Raw genomic sequence first — 16,264 nt, 5'->3', positions numbered from 1 at the left:
TTGGCAGGTAATACTTTAAATTCATACCAAAGTCGTTAATAACTCTGCCGATCATTGCATTACGAGAATGCGGAGCATGTCGAGATTCTTGATATGTCAGCGCCACGCGATCATGTGCTCAGGCGTCAGCTAGGCTGAACACAAAGAAGCCCCCCACCATGTAACGCGTCAAGCTCGCCACTTCTAACATCAACTATTGAGCCCATGCTTTTCGGGAGCACCATAGCAGGACAAACGCTGAAACATACCGTACGTCGTTGCAACCCCTGGCCAACTGCGCACTCACCATATGACGTCAGGGCCTCTTCACTAGAATAGTCAGCATCCGTTGGAACATCCACAAGTCACATACCATGTCACTAAGACGCTCTGCACGCGTCGCAAGTACTACTGTAACAAAAGTAGCAGATTCAAATTTTCAAAATGGCGTTACGAAGTATGAAAAGGCCACCAAATCAAATGCAACAGCAAAAAAGCGCAAGACTTCGAAAGTCGCGTCCAAGTCACAACCATCAGACGATGTATCAGAGAACCCTAGAGCCGAAGAAAACACCAACGGAACAATAGAAAAGCAAATCCCGGATATTACATCCACATCTGATCCCGTAACGCCTCTTCCCAAGAAACGCAAAACGAAGCCAACTGCAGAATCGCCAATAAAGCCAGTCCCTTTTACACCCACTCCTGCAGCCGTCACGCTTCTATCAAAAGGCGGAACGGATTTCGATCACCCACTGGACGATCTTTCCAGCCTGCAACCCCGTCCCGCAGAACCACACGCCACAAACGCACCCCTCGCAACACCAAACGGCTCTCACACCGTCCAAGCCTACGGGTCCTCTCCGGTAAAGCCCGGAGACGCAACACCTGCTCGCAAGCGCAAAGCCAAAGAACTGGTACCTCCAGACGTGGGCGCAATCCCCAGTGCAAGCACGAACATCGATCGCTTGCTGAAAGATGCAGAAGCGCATTTAGTGAGCGTAGACCCCAAGTTAAAGACCCTGATCGAAAAACATCATTGTAAGATTTTCAGTCCAGAGGGGCTACGAGAAGTTGTGGATCCATTCACAGCCTTGAGCTCTGGCATCATTGGACAGCAGGTACATTCTTTAATATCGTCTCATTCTATACAAAAAAGCACAATATCAAAGAATATCGTATACACGGCGGATAACAACTGACGAATTCTCACAGGTCTCAAGCCAAGCCGCCGCCTCCATCCGCTCAAAATTCACAGCCCTCTTCCCCTCCACCCATCCTTCCTTCCCTTCCCCCTCCCAAGTCCTATCTCTCCCCTTGCCTACCCTGCGTACGGCGGGGCTATCCCAGCGCAAAGCAGAATACATCCACGGGCTCGCCGAGAAATTCGCCTCAGGTGAACTCTCTGCTGAGATGTTAGTTAGTGCCAGCGACGAAGAGTTGATCGAGAAGCTTGTCGCAGTGCGTGGGCTAGGGCGCTGGAGTGTAGAGATGTTTGCGTGTTTTGGATTGAAGCGGATGGATGTTTTTAGTACGGGGGATTTGGGGGTGCAGTACGTATTATCCTTTTTTTACCCTCTTCTTTTTACGGTTACGAACTTGTGTGCAAAAGCTTTTTTTCTTCCTTTCTTCAATTTTTCAGCACGTACGAAAAAGCAGGCTAATTCGGGGTTTTGTAGACGCGGTATGGCCGTTTACGCTGGCCGTGACGTAAGTAAACTGAAGAATAAAGGTGGGAAGTGGAAGTACGTATCATCCTTCCTTTCTCTCGCCATTCAGTGTAGATACTAATGCAGGTCTTTTCGCAACATTTAGATATATGAGCGAGCAAGAAATGCTTGCTACAGCCGCCAAGTTCTCGCCGTATAGGTATGTGGTACCTGCTCTTTCTTCCCTATATAATCTTTTTTTCTCAAACAAGAATTGAAGAAACTGATGGTGTTCTTTTTAGATCACTGCTCATGTGGTACATGTGGCGCATAGCCGATGTTGACGTCACTGTCTTGCAAAAGCCGGAATGATCTTGCGATATCTCATTACGGCTGTTCACGACTGCAGCTTTACCCCTACACTATATAAACCAGGCCAATTTAAGGCAACTAAATAGACAGCTTTGGATCTAAGAAGTGACTTATGATTGTATTAGACTCACTACCGTACAGCAATGAGTAGAAGAAGATGGGATAATTTATTACACATTATACTGTATCGCACGCCTGGCAGTCTACACCGCAACGTGACGATGGTAGGAAAGTACTCCGCCGTAACACATCTTCACTTTCTGCACTCTACGTACAACCATGCCTTACTTCTGTTTCAACTAAAGTGCGGTCGTTACCCCCTTCATTGCACTGATACTTAGTTTCACAAGTTTTCAGTGCTTCTGGAATGACAATGCCTGCGTCCAAGCGAGAACCAGTCTTCAATGCCATTGCGAAGAGGATATCTGCAAATGCTTAGAGAAATGTTTTAGAGTATGGTCTTCATGACATCTCCGCTCATGTGTGACCAGGTCACGCTTTTATTCATTTCCTCTCAATAAGGCTGAGGTTTATGGAGGGGCCAGAACGTAGCATGGCGTTGTTGGGCGCCAAAAATCTCAATGCCTCTACTTTGTAAGAATCAGAAGCTATCTTGAACTTGCTGTGGCAAAAGTTGCGTATACTGTTAAGTCGTCCAGATACTGTAGTGTAGTATCATGTGATCGGACTGCGGGTGTGTATTATGATTTCCTTTCGTAACAAAGATAGCTATCTTCTTCAGTCAATTTTTTTGGCAGCGATTGGATATCAGATTTGCTCTACCTGTTCCATTGTGGGTCGCTACTTGATCTATTGAGCCTGATCATGTATCATGCCAAAGTAAGTCACTACTTACAGTATACAACTAATAGTGTATACGGTTTTTCGTGGCGCAGAGACTAGAGCTATTGAACATAGCTTTGAAGCGTTTACCGTATAGCGTTGCAGCAAATTTAGAACGTACGGCTGAATTTGCTATTGAATATAGCGAGATAATTCTTTGTTGTTGTAGAAGGCATGTTACAGTAATGCATCTTATGCAATTATAACCAACTTTATAGGCCTAAAGCTATTTATCTAGATGCCTAGCCTAGTTTATAGAGACAAGATGTCTTACGAGATAGGATGGGCGGGGTTACAGAACCCTGCTTGCAGCTCGTAGAAACGGTGCTGCAGGTACGTGGAGGGGTGAGGCTGCAATCGCCAGCAGCTGTAATATGTGTGGAAAGATGGAACAGTGGTACTAGCATCATGACCGCAAGCTTCCCTTTCTTTTCCTTATCTTTCTTTTACTCTTGCCCCCTGGTTTGCAATCTAGAGGGTCGTGCGTGTATATCTTTTTTTTGTGGAGAAGGAAGGGTTCGCTATGTGCTTGTTTTGTGGAGAAGGAAGGGGTTCTTGATGTGCGTATGATGTGTGCAACTGTGGGTTTTGTGGGTCAGGTAGAAGCAGGGTTTTTTTCTTGGGGTTCTTGGGGGTTCTGACGAGGAAAAGATCGATTGCATATGATTATCAGTCTGTTGATCAGCAGATGATCGATGGCCGTTGACCAGGTCATTGGGACTTTTTTGATGGAGATGTCGATTTCTTGGCATGGAGATGGCAGAGTGCTGGTATTTATATCGAGCTATCATGAGATGTTCGGCAAAAGATACCACGTGCAAACATGTAGTCAAGTTCAAACTGCCATCCCCAATGCTGGTCTTATTCAAGTGGACAAATCAGAACACAAGATCCCTTTTTCGTATATACAGATGCCACGGCGGCGCTGCTAGTATTGTCATTGCCGGATGAAAATAGGGGTGAGACGGCATCATCGCTAGTAACCGTCAATAGTCCATGTGCGTGGAACCTCAAAGCGTCGTACTGGCAAAGCAGCAGAGTAAGCGGGTAAAATTGCGAAAAGCTTAGGGCGAGCCAAAGGCTTGATCTAGCCAAGATGATGTGAGCGTGAGCATGAGCCGCGCTGCCGCTTGAAAAACATGATTGCCTGCCATCTTTGCTGGACCCTTTTGCTGGAAAGAGATCCGGATAGTTGAATGATCACAGTTTGGTGTGTGTTCTTGTTAACAACAGTGTATCACGTTGATATCTGTCGGCTCCCTTGGAAAAGGGTTCCTCCGCGAGGCACAGGATGCCTCGTTCGTCCGGCGCTCGAGACATGGTCCGCTTACCCGGGAACTCTCGTTGTAAAGTTTATATTGGAACACAACCCTTGAATTGAACTATGCAGGGCATTGTACAATATGTTTGGTAAGGCAGCCTTGCAGTTAAAAAACAAATTTGGGTGAAAGGTTGAGCGCAAGCAGAGACTTGTGACCGAGACTATGTTGAGTTTGTTGTGCAAGTATCGTACAAGGTGTAATGGCCAATCGAAAAGGAAATGGTCTGTGGGCCTGTGTAACTTCTCTAGAAGAGCTACCATCGGTGAGCTAGGTAGGACCAGTACTGTGCTGTTTGCTGTGTCATGTTGAGCTGCAAGTGTACATGGACGACCTCTTGAGCATGACACGCACAGTCACACAGTCGGGCCTTATCGTGCTAAAACAATCGGCACATGCGGTGTAGGTCCTTCCTACAGACACCTAGACTTGAATAGCCATTAGGTGTTTGCCAAGGAGCCACTTTTGATATTAAGGGAGATTTGAGTTCCCCGCTGGGTCATGTTTCTTTCTTTCGGTGCTTAAAATGGCCGCGCGGCTAACAGTGGGTGCAAGGCAGATTACGAGGGATGAACATCAACAGAAAGCAGTGGGAGCGTCAAGATCCGGGCATGGTGGAGGAGGTTTGTTGTCTTGGCCCGAGACCATGTAAATCACATGTTGGTATTACCATGTGGTTGCTTTGTCGTGGTGGTGTGTGCATCAGGTTGCGGCGAAAATAGAGATGTTGAAACAAAGGAAACTTGTTGTCGCGACAAAAACAAGACCGAGTGTGTGTGTTGCGCATGAGCATGTGCAAGCTTCGCGACCGACTTGGCGCTTTCTAGAATATCTTGGGATGTCGAAACAAGAAGCTGGCGGCAGCGATGTCATACCTGTCTACTTGTTTCAGCGAGTAGCGGGATACGAAGCGGAGAGGGCGTGAGCTGATGTCGAGGGGATGGGTCTCGGCATGGGAAATGAGACATCAATCAATGCGGGTCTTGTAATTTGCTTGGCGGAGAATGGCGAGGCTGTTCTTCGGGGAGAGGAAATCGATAAGCGAGTGGATGCAGTTGTGAGCAGTGTGAACGCCTCTGGGAAAGGAAATGAGGCTGCGAGCCTCGATGATGCAACTGGGCGCGGGAACGGTAAAGGAGGCGGCTGCACGATAGCGCAAAGCAGCAGGAGGGCCCAAAGCGGTCGCCGGGGGGAGAGGAAAGAATAGCACAGTTTGTTGGCAGCGTTATTGGTGTTGAGGGAGGGTGGAGATTGCAACGGGCAGGCTAGCTGGATGAGGAGCGGATGTAACCGCATTGGAGCGATTGGAGAGGCGCTCGAGACCGACGTCAGGGGGGAGCCGGCCTAGTCGAGGCCGCGTAAGAGGCAGTTGCTTGTTGTGTTTCGCATCGGCCTCGACGGTGGCAACTGTGGACAGTGGCTGCCCGTTGACTTTTGCACTACAGCACAACGTGCCGCCCATCCGCCAGTGTGTGTGTGCAATTGGCAATTGTGAGGAGCGCACAAAGAATGGACGTGGCAGGCAGCTAGCGGAGGAGGGCGCATCATGGTTGCGTCCAGGCTACTAGAGGACTGCTAGCAAGGAGGGTGAGGGGCGATGCAGACGCTACCCTGGATGCGAGGCCCGCACATGGTGGATAATACAGGATTTGGATGCTGCTTGCACTTGTTTGCGAGGGATAACGGGGCGGCCGTGCAGAGGGTGAAATTGGGACCGACGCCGCGGGCATGCTGGGCCCTCTCTAGGGTAGGTGGTGTGTGTAGGTGGATTAGTACTGACAAAGAGAGAGGTCGGGTGATAGGTGGCACAGTCGACAAGCGCGGAAATCTGTTGACAGACAGCATGTGGCCAGTGGCAGTGGTTTTGGTGATGGCCATGGATGGCAGTGGTTGTCGTCGTCGTCGTCGTAGCAGCAGCCGTGGCGCCAGGCGGACAAGCATCCATGGTCCGTCTGCGGCATTGACTGCGTCCAAAGTGAGCATCGATGATGCTGGGCACCCGCCCAGGCCGCCAATGATCGCCGGCGCAACCACTAGCGCCGCCCCCTAGCGCCGGCCGCGTCTGGCACCATCGCGCTCCCCTTTTCTCCATGCTCTCGCTCTTGTTTGCAAAGTCCTTCTTCTCCTTGTCTTCATCCACTCGCTCTTGACGACCGCGCCTTCTTCAATCGCGCCACTGGGACTATTCCATTTAATACTGCCTGCTTTTCTAGTTAATTCTTCCTCTCGCTCCAGCTCTCCCGTACCCGCTCCCACTTCTCCTCAGCGCCCACCAAACTGAAACGGTGCGAGCAGTCTTAACATCCCAGGTACGTAACTGTCGCAGCCTTCGGCCGACTCCACTCTCTGTCTCGACGCGCCCGCTTACATCTACTCGCAGTTACCGTCCTGCTTCAATTACACAACAAAAAAATGCCTTCCATGCTCAAGATCGCTGCTCCGGCCCTCGTCGCCGCCAGCACTGCCTACGGTACGTGTTTGCTTTCCCAACAGGACGTGATTGATTGCGCGGCCTCGCTAACTAGCTCCTCCAGCCGCCTGCAGCGTTTCCGCAACCACCACCATCCAGAATGCCGGCGATGCCACTGCTCTGGCCAGCTGCTCGACCTTCTCGGGTAACATCGCCATTGCTACCGGCACCACCGAGGACATTGCCATCAATGGCGTCAAGAAGATCACCGGTAACCTGATCGCAAAGGACAACTCCGACATGAAGCAGATCAGCGCTAGCGACCTCGAGACTCTTGACGGAACCATGGACCTCGAGGGTCTCACCTCACTCTACGCCTTGAACTTCCCCAAGCTCAAGACCATCGACTCCATCCAGTGGCAGGCGCTCCCCAACCTCCAGGAGATCGGCTTCACCTCCGAGGTCACCAAGGCCGACAAGATCGATATCCAGAACACTGCTCTCCGCTCGCTCAAGGGTATCAACATTGAGGAGGCTGACGAGATCTTCATTGCCAACAACGGCTACATTGACTCCATCTCCATGCAGCTTGGTAACGTCTCCACCTCGCTGACCCTTGCCGACAACAACGAGGCCGTCAAGGTCGAGCTTCCCAACCTCATCTGGGCTAGCAACCTGACCTTCCGCTTCTGCGGTTCCGTCTCCGTCCCCTCCCTCGAGACCCTCAATGGATCTCTCGGTCTCTACAACAACGGTTTCGAGACCTTCTCTGCCCCCAACCTGACCAGCGTTGGTGAGGCCGTTGCTATTGTCGCCAACGAGCAGCTCAACAACATCTCTTTCCCTCTCCTTACCAAGATCAATGGTAACATCCAGATTGCCAACAACTCCAAGCTCGTTGAGGTTGACGGCCTTCCTCAGCTCAAGAGCATCGGTGGTGCTTTTGACATGAGCGGTAACTTCAGCAAGTAAGTACATTTCACGCGACAATCCGAAAGTCTTTACTAATCAATTTCCAGGGTCTCCACTCCCAAGCTCGACAGCGTCAAGGGTGCCTTCAACCTTCAGTCATCTGCTCAGCTCAACGATACCTGCGATTTCTACAAGGACCTCCACTCCAAGAAGCTCATCCAGAGCAAGGACTACACCTGCGAGGGAACTCTCATCGACCCCGGCCAGCAAGGACACGACCCCACCAAGCAGAGCGGAACCGGAAGCAGCGGCCAGAAGGGTGCTGCCACCTCGCTCAGCCCTGTCAACGGCGCTCTTGGCCTCGCAGCCATGGTCGCTGTTCTCTTCTTTTAAGCAGGTTGATGACGCTGGCGTTCACCGTATCGCATAGACTACACCCCCAAGGATTTGACTCTTTTTTGATAGCGTACAGCATCGAGCAGAAACGGGCGTGAAGCCCGGGTTCAGCTTCTGAGGACTGGAGGAGGGCTTGTGGGGATGGTTCATGGATCAGCATGTAACAATTGTATGTATTGTTTGGCTAAAAGGGTCGAGGCAGACATTTAATCCGCAGTATATCTAAGTCTGCCGAGCGACGTGAGGCGTAGCAGTGCCGCGAGGAGGGTTTGGTTTGGGATAGTTCATGCAGTCATTCTCTTCATTTATTTTTGTTCATAAGTTACCCCGTGGAGTTGAGCGTGCAAATGGCTAAAAGTTGAATCCAAGCCTTTTTCGGTCCGAGACGAGCCATGCATATCTCTGTGTGCAAGTGTATGATGACTGTCTGTGCAGCAGTCATGCGGCGGCCGGCCGGTTTTGTTGCAAAGTGAAGCTTTCCAATTATTATTATTTATGACTAGAAAGTCGCTTGTGACAAGTGCGACACGTTGTAATCAATCTGATGACATATATTGATATAGCAGGCTCAGCCAAGTTTATTCTGGCTTTGAATATGGCGCTGTTCACAGGCAAAAATAAGTAAATAAACATTACGTAGTTGTTTTCGTATTTTTAGGCCTTGACCTCCATCACATGCTTGAGTCTTTCTTCCTCTGCGGGTTGCACACTTGGGCGCATGCCTCGATTCCATATCCACAACAACTACACTACAACTACACACCGCAAACTGGCTACCACATTCGACATCTGGGTAGATAAGACTAGGATTGGAGGAACCTCCGTCTCCTTGGTAGCGGCCGCACCACCGAATGAGCGGCAGGTGGCTGACAGTATGGACAAGGGATCCCGAGATAGTATTGGTGCTGACAAGACGGCTTGCCCATGGCGACAACTGCAACGGACGGGACGTTTTGAGGCTGCACAATCCGCCCAAGTTGAGGTGAAGTCTGGTACGGTAGAGTGAAGGGACATGAGGGCGACTGATTTCATTTCTGAGTCGTCGTCATCAGTGGACCTATGGCGATTGATCTACAGTTAGCGTCATTTTGCAATTGCACATGGTGCTTGCGCCGAATGCACTCACAGCCATGGTTGCACTTGTCTCGCAACACCAAGCGCGCCTGTCGTTTGCCTATCGCCCTTTCCTTATCTGCCGGCCAGTGACAGTCTGGGTCCCATAGTCAGTGCCCTCTTGTCCGCGTCTGTCGCTTCCGCCCTTACCAATTGAGCATCGTGCGACGTCACCTCTAAACATCCACCCACATCGTCGCACTGTCACTGCCCTCAGCCCTTCGCGCCCCAGGCGCCCCAGTCCGCCAAACTGGAGCAATCACACCCACAATCGCCGCGTCACTCGCAACGGGAGACGACCAACGCTGACACGGTGAGAGCACGCAGCTCTTCGATACGCCTGTCCCAGGCCAGAGGGGACGAGCCCGAGGATAAGGACCACGCTGGCAAATACCCACTCAACATGCTTGCGGGCAAAGGATACTCGTGGAAGGCCGCCCAGGCAAGACTGCCACCCTCGCGCCAGGTCCTACACACGGCGCGCAATCCAAGATTCCTGCTGTCTCTAGGTCTCCTGACAGCTGTTATCTTGCTATGGCGTTCTATGGGCTCAGCCACCGGCGAACTACAGAGGTACGCTATTCCTATCCATGGCTCCATACCAGCACCAGGGTATTGCCCGTCGCCTCATATGTCCGTTATTAATACCCTCGTCTTAGGTTCTACTGCTTCGGCCCCTCCAAACCACCCATGCACATGTCACCAAACGAGAACGAAGAATGGCATGCTCACTTGACTACACCCGTTGTATTCAACCACCACAAGCCAATCGAGGTCAATGCTACCGACATTCAGCACGTAAATCTCAACTCAATAAAATCTACCCCGAATGCAGTCAAGAATAAGGAGCGCGTCTTGATCCTTACCCCACTCCGCGATGCGTCTTTCTATCTGCCAAAGCACTTCGACCTTATCGCCCAGTTGACATACCCTCACGATCTGATTGATTTGGCATTTCTCGTTGGCGATACCACAGACGATACCGTGGCGGTACTGGCCAAGGAGCTGGAGAGGATACAGAACAATCCAGAGATAGCGTTCAGGTCGACCATGATTGTCGAAAAGGATTTTGGTGTAACTCTCTCTCAGAGTGTCGAGGACCGCCACGGCTTCGAGGCTCAGGGTCCGCGGCGGAAGGCGCTGGGCAGAGCGAGAAACTACCTACTCGCAACTGCCTTGAAGCCAGACCACAGCTGGGTCTACTGGAGAGATGTGGACATTGTCGACAGTCCGTCTAGGATTATCGAGGATTTTGTTGCACACGACCGCGATGTGCTTGTTCCCAGTGAGTAGTTTGTCAACAAAAGTTGAAGTACAGCAATTCTGACTAGTCGCAGATATCTGGTTCCACCGATACAAGGAAGAAAATGGCAAGAAGGTTGACATTGAAGGACGATGTAAGATTTACAGCCTGCGGGGTCACATTGGCTTTTACTGACAATAATAGTCGATTACAACTCTTGGCAGGAATCCCCTCAAGGTCTTAAACTTGCAGCTTCTCTGGACAAGAACGTTGTCCTTGCAGAAGGTATATATCGCCTCATTTTCACAACTATCAACGCTCTTCTAATTTTGTCCAGGTTACAAGCAATACCCCACCAACCGCAAGTACATGGCCAAAATGGGCGACTGGCGCAAAGACAAGGACGAGGAAATACCCCTCGACGGTGTCGGTGGTGTCAACATTATCGTAAAGGCAGATGTTCATCGTTCTGGAATCAACTTCCCTTGTTACGCCTTTGAGAACCAAGCGGAAACCGAAGGGTTTGCTAAAATGGCACTCCGAGCGGGCTACGGTGTCTATGGATTGCCAAATTATGTCGTCTGGCATATTGACACGGATGAGAAGCCTGGAAATGCTTAGACTAGATGAAGCACCTTCGCTGTGTGTTATTGGCAAGCGGGGAGGCGAAAGGAAAGGAAAGAGAGAAGAAAGCATATACCCAGGGAGTCGGGCGCACGCATTGATTCTATGGCTTGGGCTTTGGGGGGAAAGGGCACATCTTGTGATACCTGTATGAGTAACTTCTAAGGGATGAAATGGGCTATTACCTCTTTTTTTGGTTTTCTTTGTACTTTCAAAACGACTAGCATGAGAGTTCAAATTCTAGGCAGGCGTATAGAATATTTTGCATACAGCAGGCGGTACTTTGAATAGAACATATCAAGTGGGAATCGTATGATGCGGACTTGCATTGATCCTAGATCCCAGGGCTCATGTCGCACAGCCAAGCCATGCATGCGAACGCCGTGTGAACATGACATGCATATTCAGGTACCCCACTATTTGTATATCGTACATGGGAAGTTTTTTTTTAGCGCCTTTGTAGAATACCATGTTTGCTCTCACCACATCCCTTTTTCTACTACACATGCACCCCCGCGCTCTTACCCTCGTACAAACAAATCCCCTCTCTCACTCACTTTGGAAGATAGAAGAGGGTGTATACCAGAAAGAAAGCCAAACTAAACTAAACTTTACAGCGTAAATATCCCCAAGTCCCATCCATCCATCCAAACCAGCAATTATAGAAGAAAAATTGGCAGTGGCTAATAATCATAAATACCGGCGTGAAACTTGCGCTCATCGTAGTATTTAGCGCGAATCTTCCTGCCTCTAAACTCCCAGCCTTCGTCGAAACGGTTGACGGCATTGAGGGCGCTGAGGACGGATTGGAAGTGGATGTATACGACGCCGTCCTTGTTGTTTTCGTCCAACTGCACGTGCTCGACTGGGCCAAACTACGTAATGTTAGTACATGAGACACAAGTACCAAAAAAGGGTACGCGTTTTCGGGGAGGAAAATCTTACCTTGTTGCTAAACGCTTCACCCATATCCTGGCGGATACCACCGTCGTTGCGATCAGCGTTGGCGTCCCAATCCACACCATCTACACAACCCCAAGTAACCACGACAGACGACTCTTCACCAAACTTGCCAGGCTCGTCTTTCTGATTGCGTGCGCCGCCACGAACATCCCAGACCTGTTGCGATTTGACCTTGCCGCCTTCATCGTCAAAAGTGCTGGCTCCCTGTGGAACTTTGCGCATCTTGACCTCCAGGTGAGTGACCACTCCATCGTTGTTCTTGCCCAGACCTTGACCCTTTTTGTATCCCATCTTGGCCATCATAGCTTCTGCCTTGCTGATCTTGGGGCGCTTCGATGGACGCTCTTCTGGGGTTGGCTCGTCGTCTAGGTCTTCCATTGGAACATCGGGACGCTCGTAATGGACTGGGGGCGCTGAAATGGTCGCGTTCGCGTATCGTACGGGTGGCGCAGATATCGTGGCACCTTGATAAGTTGAAGATGTCGGCACAGAAGTAGATGGTGGTGGAGGTGGGGGTGGAGGCGTGTGATCATGTGTGGCTGAAGGGGGAGGCGGAGGATACCCAGGTGTAGGTTCATGTGCAGAGGGAGATGGCGCACTGTTTGGCGGTGGTTGTGATAACTGCATGCGGCGAGCATAGGCATCTTCTCCAGACTGATCAGAGGGCGGCATTGCAGGGGCATCATCGTAGGAGGCCGGCGGGGCAAATGATGGTCTGGTGGGCACTGCAGCTGGAGCTGGGCTAGACGAAGTGGCTGAGCGGGAGCCATTCAAGGGTTCGCTCTCATTACGAGATCTGTACTGAGCGGCAGCCCCTCGCAAGAATGCGTTGAAACCCTCCTTCTTGCGCTGGTAGCCACCACTCGCTCTGTAAGCTCGCAGATTGGAATATCGCTCGGGCTTGTGAGGTGCTTGTGGATTCCACTGGCCGAACATCTTGTTGAACTTTTTCTGTTCCTTCTTTCGCTGCTTCTCCTCATAGTTGCGCATTCTCCGTTCTTCTAGGATGGCAGCATCGTCGTCAGCGGTACTTCGGTAGTAGTCGATACCGTGCTGTTGGGGGTTGGTGGCAGCGGGTCCAGGGCCTGAAGAGGAGACCGGGGCAAGTGCAGGCATGGTAGGTTTCTTGACAGTTGTGCCGGGCTTCTTGGCTTGGTTTTTCGCCTGAGGGCGCTTGATGTTGTGTGGATTATGAAAAGCTGCACATTTGCATGAGTCGTGCGTCAAGGTCAAAGTGTGGAGCAGTTCAGGTAGCTACCAGGTGCTTTCTTCTGTTGTTCAGCCTTGGCCTGCTCCTCGGTGTACTTGACAGGCGCAGCGGAGATGGTGGCCGAGGCATATGGATTGGGAAGGCCCCTCTGGGCATATGGGTTCGGCAGGCCGGCAGCCTTCTGCGGCGGTGGAGATGCCATGGTGTGGTGATGCGCAAGCAGGTGCGGCTGTGCGCAAGGACGCGTTGCGCGGTGTTTGTTGGTGTCGCGGAGGGAGAATGGATATTACACAGCCAGTATACTATTATTAATGGTGTCGCGACAGCAATGTCATGACCAGCAGAGGTGGTGGTGTTGATAATATGGTGGCGGTGGGGGTTGAGGTTGTGGTAAGAGATGGTGGAGTCGGCAAGGCGGCATGCGGCTCGCGTCTCGGTGCAGGCTCCCCACGCTAACGCGTTAGCTGCATTACGTATCACCTTCAGGAACGACTATTACCGTCCCGTCTTGCCAGTGCTCCTGATTCCAACATCCGATAACGGTCCTTTATAGACGACAGTAGACGCATCCGAGCAGGCTTCGGTGTTTGTATAAAATTCATAGATATTCCCTTTGCGCGCCATAAAATCAAAAAGGTACACCCAGATAAGCCCGCCCCTGCGACTGAACCATCTCGCTGATCGCGTACCCTAGATCCAACTTGTAATCACAATGTCTCCCACTACCTTGGAACAAGCCTTTTCCAAGGACTCATCATCGACCGCCATCATCGTCCCCGGTGCACCAGCCTTGACCGTTTCCTACAAGAAGCTGGCCGCAGATGTGAAGGCGTTCCAGCAGCAACTGGCCAAGGTCGGCGTATCTGCCGAGGCGGCTGTGTCCATTGCGCTGCCCAACACGTACGAGTTCATCGTATCCTTCATCGCTGCATCTTGGCAGAGAGCCATCGCTGCCCCGTTGAACCCAGCCTACAAGCAATCCGAGTTCGAGTTCTACATCGATGACCTGAGCTCGGCGATTGCGCTCGTCCCCAAAGGCGCGTTTGCTCAAGACGCAGCGGCGGTCCGAGCTGCAAGGAAGTACAATGCAGCGATTGCAGAGTGCTACTACAACGGCAGCGAGGTTGTCTTGGACGTAAAGGAGGCCGGAAAGCTCGCGGGTAAAGCTTCGCCGGTTCTCTCGGCACAGCCTGAGGATGTCGCGCTCGTATTGCACACCAGCGGTACGACTGGACGCCCCAAGGCTGTTCCGCTCACGCACCGCAATCTGTTGCGCACCATGAAGAACATCCAGGCCACCTACGAACTGTCTTCCAAGGACCGCACTATGTTGGTCATGCCTCTCTTCCACGTCCACGGTCTCCTTGCTGGCTTCCTTGCTCCTTTGGCGTCCGGCGGCTCTGTCATTATACCGCTCAAGTTCTCTGCCTCTGAGTTCTGGAAAGACTTCCAGGAGCACAAGGCAAATTGGTACACGGCCGTTCCCACCATCCATCAAATCCTGTTGAAGAGTCCTCTCCCGAGCCCCATGCCGCATATCCGTTTCATCCGATCATGCTCCAGCCCACTTTCCCCAAAGACGTTCCACGAACTTGAAAAGGCACTCAACGCGCCCGTCTTGGAGGCTTATGCCATGACCGAAGCCTCGCATCAGATGACCAGCAACCCTCTTCCACCAGGCCAGCGCAAACCCGGCAGTGTGGGAATTGGTCAGGGTGTCGAGGTCAAGATCCTCGACGATGCCGGTAACGAGGTGCCTCAGGGCAAAGAAGCAGAAATCTGCATCCGAGGCGAGAACGTTACCAAGGGGTATCTCAACAACCCCGCCGCTAATGCTTCATCTTTCACAAAGGGTGGCTTTTTCCGCACTGGAGATCAAGGCAAGAAAGATGCCGACGGTTATGTCATCATCACTGGCCGAATCAAGGAGTTGATCAACAAGGGTGGTGAGAAGATTAGCCCAATCGAACTTGATAACGTCATCGCACAGCATCCCGCCGTCTCTGAGGCTGTGAGCTTTGCTGTTGAGGACGAGATGTACGGCCAAGATATCGGCCTAGCAATTGTGGTCAAAGAGGACAAAACACTCTCTGCCGGAGAGCTGAAGACATGGTTGACAGATCGTGTTGCCAAGTTCAAACTCCCAAAAGAGGTATACCAACATGCCACCCCTAAAGATTATACTGAACATTCTCTAACATCGTGCAGATATTCTTCACCGACATCATGTATGTGGACGTTACCCTTATAGTTGAAAAATGCGCTAATCGCCCTCTTCTAGGCCCAAGACTGCGACCGGTAAGATACAACGACGTCTTGTCGCCGAAGCTATGCTCAAGCAGAAACAACCCAAGCTATAGTCGCTCTTCTGGCCAATTTCAAGAATCTGCTTCTTTTTGGGTATTGCTATGCAAAGAACGTTTCAAGTTGTGTTTTCGAAGGAAAAAGAACCCCTTAGCATCAGAATACTATATGGCATTATACCTCTTCCCTTTTCGACGATTGCAAAAGTTTGATTTTCGCGTTGCATGAGTGTGGTCGACCACACACCCATATGGGTAGACTGTATAAGACAACACTAACAACGTCATGATCTAAGCGCATCTCTTTTTTTTCTCGCGTAGCCGACCCTTGCAACCTCGCTTGAAAATCCCTTGCATATGCGGGAGGCGACTAACGTCGATCACCACATGGCTGGATGGGCCAAGCTTGGCGGGCAGGATTCCGACAAGTTCATGCCTCTGCCATGCCGTAAGCTATACGACGGGTACTTGTGGTCAGCTGAAATGCATAATCGCTACCATTTCGAGATTTCGGAAGCAATACTCTCTTCGTGAGACGGGGTAATCATGGGAGATTTTTTGTGGGTGAGTTTGACTTGACTGTTGGCGCTGGCTTGCGGTACTAAACTAGCAACACCTTCCCGCCTCCATACGCTGTGCCTCTTGGATCTGTCTGTTGGTTGTTTCTATGTGAAATATTGCAGCCAATTCAGATGTTTCTGGGTAACGCTGCCCTACCTCTATCCTCATTGGCACTCTCCTCCAATCTTTACCTCCTGGCGCGCCAGTCAAAACCGCTCTCTACTATCAAGCCCCCTTTTTCGAGACCCTAGAATACTATCGACCATCGCTTATCGATTAATTCCAACGGCCCTAAAAAAAGACACTTTTTTTTGGTTTCAGCATGGTTGCCCGCCAATGAAGCTTCCATTCGGCAATATGCCGGCAT

At 51.0% G+C, this 16,264-nt stretch overlaps 7 protein-coding genes across 7 annotated transcripts; 4 read left to right on the top strand and 3 right to left on the bottom strand.

Annotated features, from left to right (window-relative positions):
• Positions 1–204: 204 nt before the first annotated feature.
• Positions 205–2,000, top strand: COCVIDRAFT_34127 (hypothetical protein; the record flags this gene model as incomplete). Its single annotated transcript, XM_014705317.1, has 6 exons — positions 205–249; positions 300–1,100; positions 1,195–1,532; positions 1,659–1,724; positions 1,795–1,848; positions 1,931–2,000. 6 exons carry the CDS (start codon positions 205–207, stop codon positions 1,998–2,000), a joined length of 1,374 nt encoding a protein of 457 aa, XP_014560803.1.
• Positions 2,001–5,031: 3,031 nt separating this feature from the next.
• COCVIDRAFT_34126 (hypothetical protein) lies at positions 5,032–5,458 on the bottom strand (the record flags this gene model as incomplete). The annotated part of the gene is made up of 2 exons (XM_014705316.1): positions 5,032–5,088; positions 5,129–5,458. The coding sequence occupies 2 exons, from the start codon at positions 5,456–5,458 to the stop codon at positions 5,032–5,034; spliced, it is 387 nt and encodes a 128-aa protein (XP_014560802.1).
• Positions 5,459–6,574: 1,116 nt separating this feature from the next.
• COCVIDRAFT_23050 (hypothetical protein) lies at positions 6,575–7,877 on the top strand (the record flags this gene model as incomplete). The annotated part of the gene is made up of 3 exons (XM_014705262.1): positions 6,575–6,632; positions 6,697–7,540; positions 7,592–7,877. The coding sequence occupies 3 exons, from the start codon at positions 6,575–6,577 to the stop codon at positions 7,875–7,877; spliced, it is 1,188 nt and encodes a 395-aa protein (XP_014560748.1).
• A 747-nt stretch (positions 7,878–8,624) lies between these two features.
• On the bottom strand, positions 8,625–8,894 carry COCVIDRAFT_88372 (hypothetical protein; the record flags this gene model as incomplete). The annotated part of the gene is made up of 1 exon (XM_014705315.1): positions 8,625–8,894. The coding sequence occupies one exon, from the start codon at positions 8,892–8,894 to the stop codon at positions 8,625–8,627; it is 270 nt and encodes an 89-aa protein (XP_014560801.1).
• A 502-nt stretch (positions 8,895–9,396) lies between these two features.
• On the top strand, positions 9,397–10,857 carry COCVIDRAFT_23049 (glycosyltransferase family 62 protein; the record flags this gene model as incomplete). The annotated part of the gene is made up of 5 exons (XM_014705261.1): positions 9,397–9,566; positions 9,653–10,278; positions 10,331–10,390; positions 10,441–10,521; positions 10,574–10,857. 5 exons carry the CDS (start codon positions 9,397–9,399, stop codon positions 10,855–10,857), a joined length of 1,221 nt encoding a protein of 406 aa, XP_014560747.1.
• Positions 10,858–11,543: 686 nt separating this feature from the next.
• Positions 11,544–13,235, bottom strand: COCVIDRAFT_12475 (hypothetical protein; the record flags this gene model as incomplete). The annotated part of the gene is made up of 3 exons (XM_014705243.1): positions 11,544–11,735; positions 11,806–13,022; positions 13,082–13,235. The coding sequence occupies 3 exons, from the start codon at positions 13,233–13,235 to the stop codon at positions 11,544–11,546; spliced, it is 1,563 nt and encodes a 520-aa protein (XP_014560729.1).
• A 510-nt stretch (positions 13,236–13,745) lies between these two features.
• Positions 13,746–15,393, top strand: COCVIDRAFT_23047 (hypothetical protein; the record flags this gene model as incomplete). Its single annotated transcript, XM_014705260.1, has 3 exons — positions 13,746–15,185; positions 15,242–15,261; positions 15,315–15,393. The coding sequence occupies 3 exons, from the start codon at positions 13,746–13,748 to the stop codon at positions 15,391–15,393; spliced, it is 1,539 nt and encodes a 512-aa protein (XP_014560746.1).
• Positions 15,394–16,264: the final 871 nt, after the last annotated feature.

This window comes from Bipolaris victoriae (genome assembly GCF_000527765.1).
Source record: "Bipolaris victoriae FI3 unplaced genomic scaffold scaffold_9, whole genome shotgun sequence".
Classification (NCBI taxonomy): Eukaryota; Fungi; Ascomycota; class Dothideomycetes; order Pleosporales; family Pleosporaceae; genus Bipolaris; species Bipolaris victoriae.
The sequence above is the reverse complement of the archived record's forward strand: the minus strand, read 5'-3'. Positions and strand labels throughout refer to the sequence as shown.